This window comes from Carcharodon carcharias, chromosome 27 (assembly GCF_017639515.1).
Source record: "Carcharodon carcharias isolate sCarCar2 chromosome 27, sCarCar2.pri, whole genome shotgun sequence".
In the NCBI taxonomy this organism is placed as follows: Eukaryota; Metazoa; Chordata; class Chondrichthyes; order Lamniformes; family Lamnidae; genus Carcharodon; species Carcharodon carcharias.
Window position 1 is genome coordinate 17,575,335 of NC_054493.1, and position 21,858 is coordinate 17,597,192.

General features: G+C 47.0%; 1 protein-coding gene across 1 annotated transcript; it reads right to left on the reverse strand.

Moving 5' to 3' along the window:
* Positions 1–2,693: 2,693 nt before the first annotated feature.
* On the reverse strand, positions 2,694–19,975 carry LOC121270385 (gastrula zinc finger protein XlCGF57.1-like). The gene is made up of 4 exons (XM_041175689.1): positions 19,910–19,975; positions 18,406–18,523; positions 14,842–15,835; positions 2,694–3,960 (listed from the first exon to the last, which is right to left on the reverse strand). Exons 3-4 carry the CDS (start codon positions 15,723–15,725, stop codon positions 3,081–3,083), a joined length of 1,764 nt encoding a protein of 587 aa, XP_041031623.1. The 5' UTR covers positions 15,726–15,835; positions 18,406–18,523; positions 19,910–19,975; the 3' UTR covers positions 2,694–3,080.
* Between the last annotated feature and the right edge of the window lie 1,883 nt (positions 19,976–21,858).

The following is a 21,858-nucleotide window of genomic DNA, read 5'->3' on the forward strand; positions in this document are numbered from 1 at the left end:
CCAAGCCACGTCAAACTCTGAAACAATTGATTTCCCCACACTCCATCCCCGGTACAGGGAGTCAGCATTCCCAGGCCAAGCAGTGAAAACATGATGGCCTTCACACCCAGGTGTCGCCTAAGATTCAAGGCACTCTTGTTTTCCCTGTCCTCTGGGAGCTTGTTTGTCTCCCTGTTCCCACATAGAACCATAAAAAAGTTAAAGCACAGAAGGAGGCCATTCGGCCCATCTTGTCCATGTCAGCCCAAGGACACCCAGCAAGTCATTTCTTCTCAGCTCTGCTAGGCTTCTGCCAAAGTTTGGCCCCTTTTACACCTTTCAGATCAATAAAACATTTGGTCAATGAAGACCCAAACCACAATATCCCATCCTGTCACCTATCAACCATCTTTACTCAGAGCGTAATCACAACAGGAATAAAAACAGGAGAAGCGTAAGAATAAAATTAAAAATAAATGCACAGCCAGTTATCGAATTTATTTTATTGTTCGCTAATGAGCAAGAAAACCCCAAGCGTGGATCCCCAGGATTCTTACAGCCCGCATCTTGAGGGGGAGCAGTACTCTCTCTCTGACTCCCTCATTCAATTTCACTCCATTATTTTCCAGTTCTGTTCTGGCCCCATCTGGAGTAACGTCTACTCGATCTTTTCCTCTCATGAAGGAGCTCCATGAGATCTATGGTACTAGTACATAAGGAATAACAAAGAGCATCAAGAAGCAACTTATCAAGCATGGATGTCAAAGATTCTCCAGCTCTCTCTTTACCCCTATCCAACTTGTGGACAGTTCTTACTGAGTATTATTTCTCCCAAGCCCTTGATTTTCCCAATCTAAAATTTTTATCCCTTTAACTTTAATTCATCTTTTGAGTGTGACCGGTGTGTTTAATTCTATCCTGATTATTTTAAAGTCAGTTTCTCCATGGAATATGAGTCAGTGCCTTAATGATGTCAAAATGTTGTCTCATTTCCCCGGCCACGTTAACCATTTTATGTCATGGTGTTTGTCAAGTAGCTCTCCATGTTTGGAACCCATTCTTCAGTGCCTTTCACCATGAATTTACACATTAGTTGCTTCACAAGTAACAAATTACATCTGTACACACAAATCGGTATTCCAATATCATGCCTCATATTCTGAACTTTCAGGTGTTCTTATTGAAAGATGAAAGTGGGTGTTAATCTCGAGATCTTTGCTTATCTCCCCTGATATGGTGCTGATAGTTTAGGGATTAGCCAGACTATCAAATGTGGTTTTCTTCTAAAAAAGAACATAAGCAAAGAATACAAATATTTCCAAGATGAAGCTATCAACTTGTTCATCTCATCGACACTTCCTTGACTTTCACTAGAATGTACGTGGATACCGGATTGATATATTCCATTGAACTACATCAAAGTGAGTAATCCCAATTCCTTTACTGTCCGGTACAATATTTTCATAATACCTGTAAATGCCCATTTGATTCCAGGCATTAACATATTCTGTTTGTTCTTTATTTTGGATGACAAACTGGGATTGTTCTCCTTGGCGTAAAGGAGGTTCAGGGGAGATTTGATAGAGGTGTACAAGATTATGACAAGTTTACATAAGGTGGACAAAGAAAAGCTGTTCCCATTAACTGATGGTACAAGGTTTGGGAGACACAGATTTAAGCTTTTAGGGAGGAGATGCAGGGGGATGTGAGGAAGAATATTTTACACAGTGAGTGGGAATGACCTGGAACTCACTGCTTATAAGGGCAGTGGAAAAGGAGACAATGAATAATTTCAAAAGGAAATTGGATGGACAATTGAGGGAAATAAACATTCAGGGTAACAGGGATAGAACAGGGCAATGGGACTGACTAGTTTGCTCTGCCGAGAGTCGACATGAACTCGATGGGCTGCATGGCCTCCTCCTCTGCCCTAATGACTCTATGATCTAAAGACAGAAATTTCAGCTGGTCCCGTCTCTCCAACTAACTGAAGACCCTCATCTCTAATGCACTCTCACGATTCTTCTCTGCGCCCTCTCGTGTAATTTCACATCTTGTCTAAAGTGCGTAGCTCCGATGTAGGGTTCCTTTCTAGAGGGACAGAATTGAAAAGCAGGGAGGTTATATTCAACTTGTTTCGAATCACAGTTAGACTACACTGGGAGGACTGTTAACATTTTTGATGTCCATTTAGAAAAGGGAAGTAGAGGCACTGGAGAAGGAGCAACAAATATTCACAAGAATAATACTAGAACTGAGAGCATTTCAACCCTCGGGAAAGTCTGGGGCTGCTTTTCTCTAGAAAAGATAAAACTGAAGGGTAACCTGATGGGAGTCTTTAAGATTATGAAGAAGCTCAATAATCCAATGGGGATTTCTTGAGAAACCTCTTTGTCCAGTGAGTGGTGAGAATGTGGAACTCGCTATCACAGTGAGTGGTTGAGATGAATAGCATGAATACATTTAAGGGGAAACAAAAACAGAATTACCTGGAAAAACTCAGCAGGTCTGGCAGCATCGGCGGAGAAGAAAAGAGTTGACGTTTCGAGTCCTCATGACCCTTCGACAGAACTAGTTCTGTCGAAGGGTCATGAGGACTCAAAACGTCAACTCTTTTCTTCTCCGCCGATGCTGCCAGACCTGCTGAGTTTTTCCAGGTAATTCTGTTTTTGTTTTGGATTTCCAGCATCCGCAGTTTTTTTGTTTTTATCTCTACATTTAAGGGGAAGCTAGGTACAAATAAGAGGGAGAAAGGAATAGAAGGACATGCTGATGGGGGAGATGAAGAGAGGTGGGTGTGGACTCATGTGGAGCACAAATACTGACATAGACCAATGGAGCAACTGGTCTAGCCCTGTGCTATAGACTCAATGGGAAAAAAACAAATGTATTTATTTTAGGTCTACCTGTAGTGGTAGGAACAACACTATTTACTATCCAGGATAAATAAATGTACTTCATCAGCTTTTATGGATCATTTCAGTGGAAATGTGCTCTCCCACATTCAAAGAGCATCAGCCCACTGGAAGCAAAGTCATGAAACTGACCAGTCCAGCAGAAAGAAACCCTCTGACCCTCCCAACTTTCAGAATGAACATGGTTCAGTCCTGGATGTGATTAACAGCAGCAATAGCAGCAGAATCCAACTTCTGTAAGCACTGGTGAGCTTGCTGGTGTCTTAGCAGGTGTTGTGACTGTGTGAATCCCTTCCCACACTCGGAGCAGATAAATGGCTTCTCCCCACTGTGAACTCGCTGGTGTGTCACCAGGTTGGATAGCCGAGTGAATCCCTTCCCGCACTGAGAGCAGGGGAACGGCCTCTCCCCAGTGTGAACTCGCTGGTGTGAAAACAGGTTGGATGAATCACTGAATCCCTTCCCGCACACAGAGCAGGTGAACGGTCTCTCCCCAGTGTGAATTCGCTGGTGTGTCTGCAGGCTGGATGACTGAGTAAATCCCTTCCCACACACAAAGCACATGAATGGCCTCTCCCCAGTGTGAACCCGCTGGTGTGAAAATAGGTTGGATGAATCACTGAATCCCTTCCCACACTGAGAGCAGGTGAAAGCCCCCTCCCCACTGTGAACCTGCTGGTGTCTCAGCAGATTGGATGAGTGAGGGAACCTCTTCCCACACACAGAGCAGGTGAATGGCCTCTCTGCAGTGTGAACTCGCTGATGTGAATACAGGTTGGATGACTGAGCGAATCCTTTCCCACACATGGAGCAAGTGAATGGTCTCTCCCCAGTGTGAACTCGCTGGTGTGTCTGCAGGGTAGATGAATCACTGAAACCCTTCTCACACAAGGAGCAGGTGAATGGCCTCTCCCCGGTGTGAACTCGCTGGTGTATCAGCAGGTGGGATGACTGAGTGAATCCCTTCCCGCACTCAGCACAGGTGAATGGCCTCTCCCCAGTGTGAACTCGCTGGTGTGTCAGCAGTGTGGATAATCGTGTGAATCCCTTCCCACACTTGGAGCAGGTGAACGGCCTCTCCCCAGTGTGACTGCGTCGATGAATTTCCAGCACAGATGGGGAACGGAATCCCTTCCCACAATCCCCACATTTCCACGGTTTCTCCATAGTGCAGGTGTCCTTGTGTTTCTTCAGGTTACTCCAGTCGTAGACTGGAAAATTCTCACTTGGGTGTGTGTGTGTCTCGATGCTTTTCCAGTCACACAGCTGTTTAAAACTTTTTGAAGCTGACAGAACAGACCAACATTTCTCCTTCTAGATTCAAAGGCTGATGATGTTCCGTTCCTGTGAATCGAGTGACTGTCAGATCTTGACGTGACTTTTGTATTGAGATTTCTGTTTGCAAATCTTCCCCTTCTAATATCCTGTAAAAGGAGTTCACATATGTCATCAGTCTAGGATAAAAATTCAGAACAGACAATTCTAATTTCTAAGGAACATTCTTCCCTCCTATGTTCCAAAATGTGTAAATCTCCATCCCACACACTTTCCCTCCTTTCTAACTCTGCATTATCTAATGTACACCCTCCGCATTCTCCTGAATGTGGCAAATCATGTTAATTGACAGTTCCACACTCTCCGCTTCCTGTTCTGGACATGGAGGCATGAAAATCTATCACAGGACTAAAAATTTGTGTAATATTCAGTACTCTAATACTGATAGAGAGAAACCATACTCTATTATGGAGCTGGAGATACAGTAGTCTATTGCTGAGTGATACAGTGCTCTACTACTGAGCTAGAGGGACAGTACTCTGATGCTGAGTTAGAGGGACAGTACTCTGATGCTGAGTTAGAGGGACAGTACTCTGATGCTGAGTTAGAGGGACAGTACTCTGATGCTGAGCTAGAGAGACAGCACTCTACTACTGAGCTAGAGAGAAGGTACTCTGATGCTGAGTTAGAGGGACAGTACTCTGATGCTGAGTTAGAGAGACAGCACTCTGATGCTGAGTTAGAGAGACAGCACTCTGATGCTGAGTTAGAGAGACAGTACTCTGATGCTGAGTTCCACAGACAGTACTCGGATGCTGAGTTCCACAGACAGTACTCGGATGCTGAGTTCCACAGACAGTACTCGGATGCTGAGTTCCACAGACAGTACTCGGGTGCTGAGTTCCACAGACAGTACTCGGGTGCTGAGTTCCACAGACAGTACTCGGGTGGTGAGTTCCACAGACAGTACTCGGGTGGTGAGTTCCACAGACAGTACTCGGGTGCTGAGTTCCACAGACAGTACTCGGGTGCTGAGTTCCACAGACAGTACTCGGGTGCTGAGTTCCACAGACAGTACTCGGGTGCTGAGTTCCACAGACAGTACTCGGGTGCTGAGTTCCACAGACAGTACTCGGGTGCTGAGTTCCACAGACAGTACTCGGGTGCTGAGTTCCACAGACAGTACTCGGGTGCTGAGTTCCACAGACAGTACTCGGGTGCTGAGTTCCACAGACAGTACTCGGTTGCTGAGCTCCAGAGACAGTACTCGGGTGCTGAGCTCCAGAGACAGTACTCGGGTGCTGAGTTCCACAGACAGTACTCGGGTGCTGAGTTCCACAGACAGTACTCGGGTGCTGAGTTCCACAGACAGTACTCGGGTGCTGAGTTCCACAGATAGTACTCGGGTGCTGAGTTCCACAGACAGTACTCGGGTGCTGAGTTCCACAGACAGTACTCGGGTGCTGAGTTCCACAGACAGTACTCGGTTGCTGAGCTCCAGAGACAGTACTCGGGAGCTGAGTTCCAGAGACAGTACTCGGGTGCTGAGTTCCAGAGACAGTACTCGGGTGCTGAGTTCCACAGACAGTACTCTGATGCTGAGTTCCACAGACAGTACTCTGGTGCTGAGTTCCACAGACAGTACTCGGGTGCTGAGTTCCACAGACAGTACTCGGGTGCTGAGTCCCACAGACATACTCGGGTGCTGAGTTCCACAGACAGTACTCGGGTGCTGAGTTCCACAGACAGTACTCGGGTGCTGAGTTCCACAGACAGTACTCGGGTGCTGAGTTCCACAGACAGTACTCGGTTGCTGAGTCCCACAGACAGTACTCGGGTGCTGAGTCCCACAGACAGTACTCGGGTGCTGAGTCCCACAGACAGTACTCGGGTGCTGAGTCCCACAGACAGTACTCGGGTGCTGAGTCCCACAGACAGTACTCGGGTGCTGAGTCCCACAGACAGTACTCGGGTGCTGAGTCCCACAGACAGTACTCGGGTGCTGAGTCCCACAGACAGTACTCGGGTGCTGAGTTCCACAGACAGTACTCGGGTGCTGAGTTCCACAGACAGTACTCGGGTGCTGAGTTCCACAGACAGTACTCGGGTGCTGAGTTCCAGAGACAGTACTCGGGTGCTGAGTTCCACAGACAGTACTCGGGTGCTGAGTTCCACAGACAGTACTCGGGTACTGAGTTCCACAGACAGTACTCGGGTGCTGAGTCCCACAGACAGTACTCGGGTGCTGAGTTCCACAGACAGTACTCGGTTGCTGAGCTCCAGAGACAGTACTCGGGTGCTGAGCTCCAGAGACAGTACTCGGGTGCTGAGTTCCAGAGACAGTACTCGGGTGCTGAGTTCCAGAGACAGTACTCTGATGCTTAGTTCCACAGACAGTACTCGGGTGCTGAGTTCCACAGACAGTACTCGGGTGCTGAGTTCCACAGACAGTACTCGGGTGCTGAGTTCCACAGACAGTACTCGGGTGCTGAGTTCCACAGACAGTACTCGGGTGCTGAGTTCCACAGACAGTACTCGGATGCTGAGTTCCACAGACAGTACTCGGATGCTGAGTTCCACAGACAGTACTCGGGTGCTGAGTTCCACAGACAGTACTCGGGTGCTGAGTTCCACAGACAGTACTCGGGTGGTGAGTTCCACAGACAGTACTCGGGTGGTGAGTTCCACAGACAGTACTCGGGTGCTGAGTTCCACAGACAGTACTCGGGTGCTGAGTTCCACAGACAGTACTCGGGTGCTGAGTTCCACAGACAGTACTCGGGTGCTGAGTTCCACAGACAGTACTCGGGTGCTGAGTTCCACAGACAGTACTCGGGTGCTGAGTTCCACAGACAGTACTCGGGTGCTGAGTTCCACAGACAGTACTCGGTTGCTGAGCTCCAGAGACAGTACTCGGGTGCTGAGCTCCAGAGACAGTACTCGGGTGCTGAGTTCCACAGACAGTACTCGGGTGCTGAGTTCCACAGACAGTACTCGGGTGCTGAGTTCCACAGACAGTACTCGGGTGCTGAGTTCCACAGACAGTACTCGGATGCTGAGTTCCACAGACAGTACTCGGGGGCTGAGTTCCACAGACAGTACTCGGGTGCTGAGTTCCACAGACAGTACTCGGGTGCTGAGTTCCACAGACAGTACTCGGTTGCTGAGCTCCAGAGACAGTACTCGGGTGCTGAGTTCCAGAGACAGTACTCGGGTGCTGAGTTCCAGAGACAGTACTCGGGTGCTGAGTTCCACAGACAGTACTCTGATGCTGAGTTCCACAGACAGTACTCTGGTGCTGAGTTCCACAGACAGTACTTGGGTGCTGAGTTCCACAGACAGTACTCGGGTGCTGAGTCCCACAGACATACTCGGGTGCTGAGTCCCACAGACATACTCGGGTGCTGAGTTCCACAGACAGTACTCGGGTGCTGAGTTCCACAGACAGTACTCGGGTGCTGAGTTCCACAGACAGTACTCGGGTGCTGAGTTCCACAGACAGTACTCGGGTGCTGAGTCCCACAGACAGTACTCGGGTGCTGAGTCCCACAGACAGTACTCGGGTGCTGAGTCCCACAGACAGTACTCGGGTGCTGAGTCCCACAGACAGTACTCGGGTGCTGAGTCCCACAGACAGTACTCGGGTGCTGAGTCCCACAGACAGTACTCGGGTGCTGAGTCCCACAGACAGTACTCGGGTGCTGAGTCCCACAGACAGTACTCGGGTGCTGAGTTCCACAGACAGTACTCGGGTGCTGAGTTCCACAGACAGTACTCGGGTGCTGAGTTCCACAGACAGTACTCGGGTGCTGAGTTCCACAGACAGTACTCGGGTGCTGAGTTCCACAGACAGTACTCGGGTGCTGAGTTCCACAGACAGTACTCGGGTACTGAGTTCCACAGACAGTACTCGGGTGCTGAGTCCCACAGACAGTACTCGGGTGCTGAGTTCCACAGACAGTACTCGGTTGCTGAGCTCCAGAGACAGTACTCGGGTGCTGAGCTCCAGAGACAGTACTCGGGTGCTGAGTTCCAGAGACAGTACTCGGGTGCTGAGTTCCAGAGACAGTACTCTGATGCTTAGTTCCACAGACAGTACTCGGGTGCTGAGTTCCACAGACAGTACTCGGGTGCTGAGTTCCACAGACAGTACTCGGGTGCTGAGTTCCACAGACAGTACTCGGGTGCTGAGTTCCACAGACAGTACTCGGGTGCTGAGTTCCACAGACAGTACTCGGTTGCTGAGCTCCAGAGACAGTACTCGGGTGCTGAGCTCCAGAGACAGTACTCGGGTGCTGAGTTCCAGAGACAGTACTCTGGTGCTGAGTTCCACAGACAGTACTCGGGTGCTGAGTTCCACAGACAGTACTCGGGTGCTGAGTTCCACAGACAGTACTCGGGTGCTGAGTCCCACAGACAGTACTCGGTTGCTGAGCTCCAGAGACAGTACTCGGGTGCTGAGCTCCAGAGACAGTACTTGGGTGCTGAGTTCCAGAGACAGTACTCGGGTGCTGAGTTCCAGAGACAGTACCCTGGTGCTTAGTTCCACAGACAGTACTCGGGTGCTGAGTTCCACAGACAGTACTCGGGTGCTGAGTTCCACAGACAGTACTCGGGTGCTGAGTTCCACAGACAGTACTCGGGTGCTGAGTTCCACAGACAGTACTCGGGTGCTGAGTTCCACAGACAGTACTCGGGTGTTGAGTTCCACAGACAGTACTCGGGTGCTGAGTTCCACAGACAGTACTCGGGTGCTGAGTTCCACAGACAGTACTCGGGTGCTGAGTTCCACAGACAGTACTCGGGTGCTGAGTTCCACAGACAGTACTCGGGTGCTGAGTTCCACAGACAGTACTCGGTTGCTGAGCTCCAGAGACAGTACTCGGGTGCTGAGCTCCAGAGACAGTACTCGGGTGCTGAGTTCCAGAGACAGTACTCGGGTGCTGAGTTCCAGAGACAGTACTCGAGTGCTGAGTTCCAGAGACAGTACTCGGGTGCTGAGTTCCAGAGACAGTACTCTGGTGCTGAGTTCCAGAGACAGTACTCTGGTGCTGAGTTCCACAGACAGTACTCGGGTGCTGAGTTCCACAGACAGTACTCGGGTGCTGAGTTCCAGAGACAGTACTCTGGCGCTGAGTTCCAGAGACAGTACTCTGGCGCTGAGTTCCAGAGACAGTACTCTGGCGCTGAGTTCCAGAGACAGTACTATGGCGCTGAGTTCCTGAGACAGTACTCTGGCGCTGAGTTCCAGAGACAGTACTCTGATGCTGAGTTCCAGAGACAGTTCTCTGATCTGGAGTTCCAGAGACAGTTCTCTGATGCGGAGTTACAGAGACAGTACTCTGATGCGGAGTTACAGAGACAGTACTCTGATGCGGAGTTACAGAGACAGTACTCTGGCGCTGAGTTCCAGAGGCAGTACTCTGACGCTGAGTTCCAGAGACAGTACTCTGATGCTGAGTTCCAGAGACACTTCTCTGATGTGGAGTTCCAGAGACAGTACTCTGATGCGGAGTTACAGAGATAGTACTCTGTTGCGGAGTTACAGAGACAGTACTCTGATGCGGAGTTACAGAGACAGTACTCTGATGCTGAGTTCCAGAGACAGTACTCTGATGCTGAGTTCCAGAGACAGTTCTCTGATGTGGAGTTCCAGAGACAGTTCTCTGATGCGGAGTTACAGAGACAGTACTCTGATGCGGAGTTACAAAGACAGTACTCTGATGCGGAGTTACAGAGACAGTACTCTGATGCGGAGTTACAGAGACAGTACTCTGATGCGAAGTTACAGAGACAGTACTCTGATTCGGAGTTACAGAGACAGTACTCTGATGCGGAGTTACAGCGACAGTACTCTGATGCGGAGTTACAGCGATAGTACTCTGATGCGGAGTTACAGCGACAGTACTCTGATGCGGAGTTACAGAGACAGTACTCTGATGCGAGTTACAGAGACAGTACTCTGATGCGGAGTTACAGAGACAGTACTCTGATGCGGAGTTACAGAGACAGTATTCTGATGCGAAGTTACAGAGACTGTACTCTGATGCGGAGTTACAGAGACTGTACTCTTGGCTTTACTTGGTACTTGCTGCCTACGATGCTGGTAGAAGCAGATATTAACAATGATTTGAGGATGAAATTAGTAGGCATTTGATGGAAGTAAACTTGCACGACTATGAGAATCTACAGGGTGAATGGGACTGCATGGATTGCTTTATGGAGAGTGAATGAGGACTAAGCTTGCCAACTGTGTTGAATGTATTCCTCGAGGTTTCACCGCATGATTTACCTACACATTCCAGCCATTAATCAACCGACACAGGTAACCTTGTGGCGCACTGCCTTCCTCCAGCAATTGGAAAGCAAAGAGACTCAATATCAACTTGGTTGATGCTCAACTGTCAGCCAAGCAGCCTTCCACGCCCTCCACAGCCGCCCAACACCCCACCTCCACCCCACACACATTTTCAATATTTTTATATCTGGCAAAGTGAAATGTTCTAAGAAAATTACAAAAAAACCCAATTTTTATTAATTTCCTGATGAATTTTCTCCAGGGTTGCACGCAGCACTGAATTGAAGAATGGTCTTCAATTCCTGGAGACTCCAGGCTAGTCTTGGAGAGTTGGCATGGACTCAAGTCGCTAAATGCCAAAATGACTCTATGGTTGGAAATATAAAATGTTACCACCTCATATATTACAAGAATAGAAATAATAATAATTATACATGATTAAAGAACCATAAATATCTCTAATATGTATCATATAACAACACTCGACATAACTCTTTCAATATTAATTTATTGTCCCTTAAATGTCAGCCATCTCCTGGGGAAGCCATCCCCTTAGTTATTAACTTGAAGAAAGAGGCCATCCCTTTAGCCAGACAGAAAAATGTGTCGAGCTGAGGGAGCAAAGGATGTCAATGTCTTTAAGAGAGAGAGACCTGGGCCAACCTTTCCAGAGTCTGCACCCTCCCTGGATTCACTTCCTTTCACTTCCTGCAAATCAACAATTTAAACTCAGAATGAGAAAAGAAATGGAAAGGGGGAGAAAAGAAATGGTTTTACTCACAGATCTTGGACACAGGAGGAAGTTTCGTCTTTACTTGGAGACACAAAGCCTGCGTTCTGATTGGCTAGAGCACCCGTGTACTTCCGGTCCTCCAAGTCTTCCCATTGGTCAACATCTCAGCATGAAGATAATGTTGGGAGGAAGGTGCTTTCCCTCGCACATACGCAACTTCCCTCTCCCTTGGACATGCGCAGTCCCGGATCGCCCACCTTGCGGCGGATAGAGCGGTTTCATCAGCGCGAGGGATTGTGGGAGCTGGGGGCCGCCATTACTCATCTGGATCCCAGTCTCCAAGCTCCTCAGACCTGGATGAAATGTGGGGGCGGGAGGCGCACTGACCCCATACTGACCGAAAGTATATGTGGGTAGTTACTGTATTTTATTGTGATGCCCCCTTAACCAATCAGTTTGTTAACTTCAAGCGTAAGGATTTAGATTTAAACACAAGCAGAAAGTGCTAGAGAGACGCAGGCCTCGGCTATTAAAGAAAAATATTCCACGTGCTTTTTAAACCACCCCATCTACCTATGCTGTTACCTTCAGGGATCTGAAGGCAAACAGTTCAGGATCCTTCTGTTGCTCTATATTTCTCACTATTCTACCATTTGTTCTGTTTTCCTTTGCTTTGTTAGCCTTCCCCAAATCAATTACCTCAAACTTCTCTGAGATTGAACTCGGGGATTCCCTCCTTAAACCTTTCCACCTCTCTAAATCAATGTCAGTACTGAGAGAATGCTGCACTGTCGGAGGCTCTGGATTTCAAATGAGAGGTTAAACTGGGGTCCCATCTGCCCTCTCATAGGTACATAATATATTTATAGCAGAGAAGACTATTCGGTCCATCATGTCTGTGCCATCCAAGAAAGAACAATCCAATCTAACACCACCTTCCAGTGCCTGGTCTTATATCCCCGTAGGTTACATCACCTCAAGTTCATATCCAAGATACTTTGCCACACACAACTTTGAACCTACTAATTATCCAGATGGAGCGATTCATGCTGATCGACAGACCATGGTCAGTGTTGCATCCTGGAATCAGAGACCAAAAATGTTTATGGAGGCTGCTAGTATGACATATAAGTGGACTAAAAATGTGTGATATATAGTACTGTATCTCTTAATGAGGGATATAGTGGGAAGGGGTGTATGAGAAAGGACATTATTTAGATAACAAGTGGTCATAAACTGGAACTGATGCCTACAAGAGTGGTGGAAGATCAATGGTTTTAAAATGAAATTGGATGGGTACTTGAAAGAAATAACCATGCAAGGATACAAGAATGTAGAGGATGAATCGGGCTGAGTGTTCCACAGTGAGTCAGCATGGACTCAAATTGACAACTGGATTCTTTCAGTACGATAAATATATAACATAGCAACAGTATTATATAATGAGATGAAAAAAGAACTTTCTTACAGAACCATAAATAACATATTTAAAATGTACCTTATGACAATATTAAACATATCTCTGTCCTATATTAATTTAATGTCCCCTTAAAAAATCGGCTATCTCTTAGGGAAGCCATTCCTTTAATTGTAAACAATTAGGAAGGAGGCCAGCCTAATTTAGCCAGACAAATAAATTTGTCAAGTTGAAGGAGCAAAGGATGTCAATGTCTTTAAGAGAGAGAGAGCGAGACCTCGGCTTACCTTCTCAGAGTCTGGAATCCCTCCTTGGAATCACTTCAGTTCCCTTCAGTTCCTGCAAGTCACCAATTTATCCCCAGAATGAGACAAGAAATGGAAAGGGGAAAGCATTGATTTCCTCACAGATGTTGCCCAGAAAGTTTTAGTCTGAAGCTCATCGTCCAACTTGCACATTGTGACGTCCACAATGGAACCCTGCCTGAATCAGCCAATTGGAATCACTCTGAACCACGGTGATGTCCTCAGGTTCCAGTCTGCAGGCCAGCGCGTGGACATGGGAGCCCCGCTCCCACCCATTGTTCCTGGTCCCCCGACTCCTGGAGCCAAGGTTTCCAGGCAACCGGCTGACAGCACCGGCCAGAGCGAGAAGCCGCTCGGCGAATTCTCACCCCCCTCCCGGACCCACTGACTACGGCGACTGCTTGGTCCAAAAAGAGATCGCTCCAGACAGCTCAGCTCAGGAGCGCTTTCTGCACCTGCGTGCTGGGCTGGCAGGTGGGGGAAGGGAGTTTACTTTAGGTCTTCCTTTTATTTTCTCCCACGTCATGTGGTTTGATTTTAAATAGCACCACATTTGTTTTTAGCTTCACAAACGAGACTATCAATGGACTGGTCAGGTGGGCAGAGCAGTGGCAAATGGAATTCAACCCGGAAAAGTGTGAATTAATGCACATGGGGAGGGCTAACAAGGCAAGGGATTACACTGTGAATGGCAGGACCAAGGAAAGTCAGAGGGACCTTGGTGTGCATACCAGAGGTAATTATGTGGGAACAGGTAGAGAAGCCATTGAAGGTGATCCTCTGGCTGTGATTAGATAGATTACAAGGAACCAGGCGAGGGTAGTCCCACCAGTGGGTGATAGTGGAGAAGTGCAGGAGGATTGTGTGGTCAACCATGTCGAGGCTGCAGACAGGTCCAGAAGAACAAGGAGGGTTAATTAACCTTTGTCACAGTCACAGGGGATGTCATTTGTGACTTTGAGAAGAGTTGTTTCCGTATTGTGGCAGAGGCTGAAATCTGCTGTAAGGGATTCAAATACGGACTTCCGGGAATGATGGACAGATAATTGGGAGTTGATAAAATGATCTTGGACTTTGGAGAGGAAAGGGAGTTTGGAAATGGGGCTTTAGTTTGCAAGGACAGTGGAGACAAGGGTCTGTGTTTTGAGGAGGTGGTTATGGTGGCAGATTTAAAGGAAAGCGGGAAAACAACTGAAGAGAGAGAACTGTTAACAAGATCAATTTACATGGGAATAGGGTCGATGGAGTAGGAGGTGGTTCTCATGGGCGAGATGAGCCCTGAGAGGGTATGAGGGGAGATGGGAGGGAGCCTAGAGAAAGAGGGACATTCTTGGATCAAGTGGGGGGGGTAACTTTAAAGGCAGTTTGTCCCGGTGAGCTAGTGGAAGGGCAGAAAGCAGCAGAGGCAGCTGATCAGATTGTCTCAATCTTAGAGACAAAGAAGCTCCATGAGCTCCTCACACTAGTTTTCGGAGGTGAGGGAGGAGGAGACAGGGGAGCGGGAGAGCACTTCAAAAGGAACTAACTTTTTTCAGAGACACTAAAAAGACTCAACACACTTTGTTTAAGACAAAGCTGATTTATTTGGCTTCTATTCAGAATATTAACGACTATAACTATGGTGGAGTTTATTAACATCAGCAGAAACAGACCCCAAAGAACATAATTCAATCCTGGATGTGATTTAGAGCAAAATCCAATCACTCGTGAACTTGCTTGTATCTGAGCAGATTGGTTCAATTAATGAACCCCTCCTTACACTCTGTGCAGTGTGGATTCACTGGTTTTCAGCGAGTTAAGATGACTTCCTGAACTCAGTCCCGCATTGAGAGCACCTGAATGGTATTTATTCAGCGTGAATCTGTTGATGGGACATGAGTTCCCGGGAGCTTTTATAGCATTTCCTGCAGTCTGGGCATTTAAAAGGTCTCTCCCCAGTGTGAACCTTCTGGTGTCTCTGCAGGTTGGTTGAACTAATGAATCCCTTCCCACACACGGGGCAGGTGAATGGCCTCTCCCCAGTGTGTACTCGCTGATGCCTCAGCAAGCTGAATGACTGAGTGAATCCCTTCCCACATGCTGAGCAGGTGAATGGCCTCTCCCCAGTGTGAACGCGCTGGTGGGTCAGCAGGTTGGATGAATTACTGAATCCCATCCTACACTCAGGACAGGTGAACGGTCTCTCTTCAGTGTGAACTCGCTGATGTCTCAGCAGGCTGGATGACTGAGTGAATCCTTTCCCGCACTCCGTGCAGATGAACGGCCTCTCCCCAGTGTGAGTTCTCTGGTGTTCAGTGAGGTCAGATGATCGCCTGAACCCAGTTCCGCAGTGAGAGCACCTGAACGGTCTCTCATCAGTGTGAACACGCTGATGGTACAGCAATTCACCGGAACTTTTATAGCTCTTCCCGCAGTCTGGACATTTAAAAGGTCTCTCCTCAGTGTGAACACGCTGGTGTGCCATGAGGTGGCATGTCCGAGTGAATCCCTTTCCACATCTGGTGCAGGAGAACGGCCTCTCCCCAGTGTGAACACACTGGTGCCGAAGCAGGTGGGATGAACGAGTAAATCCCTTCCCACACTCAGAGCAGGTGAACAGCCTCTCTCCAGTGTGAAAGTGCAAATGAGATTCCAGCTTAACAGGACAATTGAATCCCTTTGCACAGTCCTCACATTTCCATGGTTTCTCCGTGGTGCGGGTGTCCTTGTGTCTCTGCAGGTTGGATGAAAAGTTGAAGCTTTGCCCACAGACAGAACATGTGTACAGTTTCTCTCCGCTGTGAACGGAGCTTTTTCCTTCCATGTTCACTATCTGATGATGATATTCAGATTGCGATAAACTGGGAGACTGTCAGATCCTGACATGATGTTTAGTTTGAGTTTCCCAACTGCAAATCCTCCTCTTCTAATACCCTGTGAAATTGATGTAAAACAGAAAAAAGGGAGTGAGAGAAAATCCACAAAAACACAAAGGCAGGTTGTGAAATTGAGCTGAATGAATCTGGTAATTTGTGGGGCCAGGACTAGGAAAAAGTGACCATGAAAACTGCTGGATTGTCATAAAAACCGAACTGGTTCACTAATGTCCTTCAGGGAAGGGAACAGGCCTCCCACAAGGTTCTGGTCTCTATGGGGGAGAGATGAGAGAAAGAGAGAGAGATGGGAGAGTGAGGGGGATAAAGGAGAGTGATTTTATGTATCCACAACTCAACCAGAACTTCGACAGAACTTCCCAAACCCTCAACCCAGAAGGGCCAAGGGAGCAGGTATATGTAGATTGTTGTAAACCTAACTCGTTCACTAACGTCTTTCAGGGAAGGTAACCTGCCACCTGGTCTGCATCACCTCCAACTCCAAGTTCCCCTCCAATTCACAAACCGTTCTGACTTGTCCGGCAGCCAGTACTGGATAAGCAGAAATTTCCTCCATTTAAATATTGGAAAGACTGAAGCCATTGTCTTCAGTCCCCACTACAAACTCCTCTCCCTGACCGCCGACTCCATCCCTCTCCCTGGCAAATGTCTGAGGCTGAGCCAGACTGTCTACAACATTGGTGTCATATTTGAACTCATGATGCGCTTCCAACCACATAGCTGCATCATCACCAAGACTGCCTTTTTGCACCTCAGTCACATCGTCCGACTCCACCCGAGTCTAAAACATTCATCCATTCCTTTGTTACCTCTAGACTTAACTATCCCAACACACTCGCGACCGGCCTTCCATATTCAATCTCCCTGTAATCTTGAGCTCATCCAAAACTCTGTTGCCGATGTGTTTCCTTGCATCAAGTCTTCTTCACCCATTACCCAGTGCTTGCTGCCTACAAAAGTTCTCAGTTAAGCACCAAACTTTAAAATTCTCATCCTTGTTTTCAAATCCCTCTATGGCTATGATCATCCCTATCTCTGTACTCTCCTGCAGCCCCACGACCCTTTGAGATCTCTGCACTCATCTAATTCCTGCCCCTTGAGCATTTCTGATTTGATTCGCTCCACCATTGGTGGCTGTTCTTTCAGTTGCCAAGGCCCCAAGCTTTGCAGTTTCCCCTTTAAACCTCTCTGCCTTTCCATCTCACTTTCCTCCTTTAAAATATTCCTTAAAACTTACCTTTATGACCAAGCTTTTGGTCACCTGCCCTAATATGTCCTTATGTGGCTCAGTGTCAAATGTTGCTTTATAACACACCTGTGAAACACCCTGGAAAGGTCTATTACACAAAAGGCACTATATAAATACACATTTGGACATATATCACTGTCCCTTCATCATCACTGGGTGAAAATCCTGTAACTCCTTACCTAACAGCATCGTGGGAGCACCTTCACCTCACGGACTGCAGCGGTTCAGGAAGGTCAAACATCATCTTCTCCATAGGTAACTGGGGATGGGTAATCTCTGCTGCTGGTCTTGTTAGTGATACCAAAACCCCAAGAATAAACTTTCAAAATATGTATATGTAAAATAAATTAAAAGCATCTATAGAAATATTTATTCCAAAAATAATAGTCTTTTACATTGTACGGACAGTGTCCATTTAACAACCTGATCTCCCTGGAACTCACCTCCCTCGACAATTTCACATTGGAAATTTCTGGGTTCCGAAGAACTCAGGGTTAAACCCAGCAGCTTCTCCTCCATCTCCACTCCAGCTTAAACTGATGCAACAAAGGCTTTCAAAAGGGAATTGGATAAGCACCTGAAGGTAAAAGTTGGGCTATGCGGAAAGGGCAAGGGAATGCAACTAGCCGATTTGCTCTTGCAGAAAGCCAGCATGGGCATGACAGGCTGAACGGCCTCCTGTATTGTAATCACACAATGATCATGTGAATAAGCACCTACCATGGAGGCCAGGGGCCAAACCCTGCAACCAACACCCAACCTAATAATCAGTTCTTAATTGGTCCATCTCTGTTTTTAGATTCAGTTCTGTGAGAAACGTCTGCAATAAAACAAAAGGAAAATAATGCAGCCACTGGGAATCTCAAATAAAAAGCGCAAATGCTGGAAATACTCAGCAGGTCAGGCAGTAACTGTAGAAAAAGCAACAGAGTTAATGTTTCAGCGTGTGCAAAATGAATTATGGGGAATAAAAATAGACCAGAATTTGATGATCAATAAGTTTATAAGTGGAAGAGAAATGATCTCTCATGAAGGAGAAAACAATTCCTGATCGCGGGGAAATAAAGCTGGTAAATCAGTAGTGAATAGCTGGGGGGGTGGGCAGCAGTGGAAACCTCATTTAGACACAGTTGGTGGAAATAACAGCAAAATATCAAACATGGTTAAAACACATCCATTAGAAGAGACAGAGGAAGTTAGACAATGACAGAGAGGTGATCGGGGAGGGCAGAGGTGAAACAGAGCAATGGATGGACATGGCTTGAGATCCACAGTAAGGGAGCCACACCAGCCCCTGAGCCATGGAACCAGAGCTCAGCACTAAAAACTCTAAATTGTCAAGAATGCTCAATAACACTCACCTCTGAAAGAATTTCACTGTTTTCAAATTTAAAATCTCCTGCTGCAGCCTGAAGCTGGAAAGATATCAGAAGCACTGAGTCAGAGAACAACCTGGCAGTCTTCAAATCTTCTAACACCCTGTAAAAGGAGATCACAAAAGTCATAAGTGTCAGTCGAGTTTCGAGATTCAGAGGAGACAATCCTCTTGGTTTTCTTAATTTGACTTGTCGTTGGTAATTCCTCCCCTTCAGACCCCAAGGAAAAGGAGTTTCCAACATCCATCACTGTCAGTCCAGGATAAGAATTCACACCACTCTCCCCTGGCTTTCTTTTCTACCAGTGTGATACATGCACAGTTGTATGCTGATGGCAGACCCAGGTTAGCGACTGCCATCTTTATAGGGGGCAATGTGCGGCAGGGCACATTCGCTGTTTTCCCTGTCAGCAGGAGGAGAGAATATTGTGAATTTCTATCCTGAACTGACATTGATGGATTTTGGAAACTCCTTTTACAGGGGTTTTGAAGGGGAGAATTTGCAGATGGGAAAGTAAAATCTTTTCTTTGTGGGATCTTTTACTGCAGCCATGTTGGAAACTTTGTCCCTCTGTCACAATAACATGCATGCATTGTAGATTGCTGTGAGTGTTAGACTATATTGCCTCTCTTCATTCTTCTCCCATTCCAGGTTCCAGGCTTTAGCGGTGAAGTCATTGGATTTCTGGAGCAGTGCGCATGTGCAGATGAGTATTGGTGGACATCTTGGATTGACAGGAGACACAACATTCCCTCCTCCTGCTGCAAGGGACAGTGATAACAGTGCATGCCCTACCTGCTGCTCATCACTTCTAAAGATGGCGGCTTCCTGCCCTTTGCCAGCTGTGTTTGCTACCAATGCTGTGCATGCACAATTGTACTGTCTGACTCTGTTAAGTCATTACGAGTGGCAGGGTCGCCAGCAGCAGAGATTCTTATCAAACAGTTATTAGGACATTTCCCCTAAGTTTTGAAAGATATTTTAAGCAAATGCATACACTGTGAGAAAACACCAGGCAAGACCCAGTCTCCAAACCAGTAAAATCTGACATTGTGTCCAAAGTTGCCCCCACTTCGGAGTTGAAGGCTATGAGGAGTTGGCACCAAAGAGGAGTTGAGGCCTGGAGCAGATCTGCCACGATCTTATTGAATGGTGGGGCAGGCTTGAGGGGCCGAATGGCCGATTCCTGCTCCTGATTCTCATGTTCACAGCTCCCCCCAAACCAGAGGAGGTTCCTCAGTGACGTCATGGGCCATTGTCCCGGCTCCGAAACAGTGAGACACCCACTGCGCATGCGCCCCGCCGCCCCTTGCCCCAAGATGGCGGCCGTTAACTGGGGCCTGTTCCGGGGAAAAACGCAGGAGCTGCAAACGCGGGACATGGAGATTCTAATCCAGGATTTCGGCCTACACCTAGTGTTTACATAAGGCCTCACCTCCCTCCCCTCTATTCCCGGCTCCATTCCTCCCTCCCCCCCACCGACTCTCACCCTCTGAATAAAAGCGTCTTCCACACTCGCAGGCTTCTGAGCAAAGTGACATGCGCACGCTCCAGATACAGCCTAGCACTGCGCCTGCGCACTGGGGTCCTGTCGAGTGAATAGGGCATATTGACTTTCGCTAGGATTGCTGGGCAACAGCATCGCCATTGATACTCCAAACAGGCAATAGGTTATTTTCTGCTACCCAACTGAGATGAATTAATTTAAGAGGTTAGACTTTGGGATCAAATCAATGAGCAGGACTCTGATAAAAAGCAAAATACTGCGGATGCTGGAAATCTGAAACAAAAACAAAAATTGCTGGAAAAACACAGCAGGTCTGACTGCATCTGTGGAAAGACTCTGAAGAACAGTCATACGGACTTGAAACGTTAATTCTGTCTTTCTCTCCACAGATGCTGGGAGTTTTTCCAGCAATTTTTGTTTTTGTTTCAGGAGGGCTCTGATCTGTTTGGGAAGCTATCAAAATATTTGGTCCTTGTAAAACATGAGCTCAGGGTTACATTGGGCAGGAAGAGAATCAGAAACTAAAACGGGACAAGAGACTGACTAACTTAGAGAGGGAGAGAAGGAAGGAAGGAAACACTGGGAGGTTTGGAGAAACCACCTCCACGATCGCTCGTTAAATCTCTACACAGAAAGTTCCGGACACAAATTTATCATCTGTTATTCTGTATAGTTGAATTAGGGTGATTCAGATTAATATTTTGTCACAATGATTCTGATAATTCCAGTAACTTTAGTATGTTATCTTCGGTAAGTAATTGAGAAATTAGGGAAACAACCTCTAGTGTAGAAATAATTAGGTTAGTCACAAACAGTGAGTATACTTCCTTCTCAAAGACGAGTGCTGTAAGAGATGTATCTTTAAGAATATTAGATTTATTATAGAATCAGCAGGTATTGCATAAGACTGTCTGACACAAGGTTGTTACTTTGTCTCTGCTGTCGCTCTCTCTCACTTTGAATAAACAGTTCTTAGCAGCCTGAGCCAGGGATTAGCAGAGATAACAGCCAAGAAGAATCTAGACAGGTGTCTGGCAGGAGTTAACAGGTGGCGTATCAAGCACAAGATAAGCTGCAAGATGATCTTGAAGCAAAGTGATGGATAAGGGTGGAGGGGAGGGAGTGACACCATGGCTACCTCGCCTCTGGTCACTGACCAGATGGGGAAATCGAACAAGTGATTGACATGGGGTAAACTACCAGCCTGTAGAAATAATGTATTTTAACGGGTGCTCAGAAGGAAAGGGGGCAGTCCTCATCGGCAGAAACATTCCTAACTTCCTAACCACTCAGTCAGCTTGAGAAGACATAACAAAAGAGAAAGCAGCTGCAAACATCGAACAAGAGACTGCTGTCAAAACCACTCTCACCTGTCACGGGTCAGGTGTAATTTTATATCCATTTAGTTTATGATCATATTTAATCTGGTTCTTCTGAATAAACTACTTAATAATTAATAAACAACTTTAAAATCACTGAGGTACTTGAATACTTTTTTTGTTTAATCCATGACTCCCAAACCTTAATCTTATAGAGGTGGGGATGGAGGAGACAGGGGAGAGGGAGAGCACTTCAAAAGGAACTAACTTGTGTTACAGATATTTTAAATAATAAACACACTGTGGGTTTAACACAAAACTGATTTATTTGACTTTTGCTGTGGGACACACACACTAAATCCAGTAATTGAGAGTGATTAACAGGCTGGGTTTTGTGTTTATTGATCCCGGGAGTGTTACAGATACCTTCCCAGGATCCCAAGGCCAGGAGAGACATTCTGGAAGGCATGAGGAGCTGGGAATTGTCCATGAGAGTAACCGAAGGTATGAGAACTGAAATAATCTTGAGTTAGAAAGGAAAAAAGACCCAAAAAAGCAGCAGTCAGTAACAGGACATCAATTATTCTCCTCTTATCTTAGAGAAATTAAGGA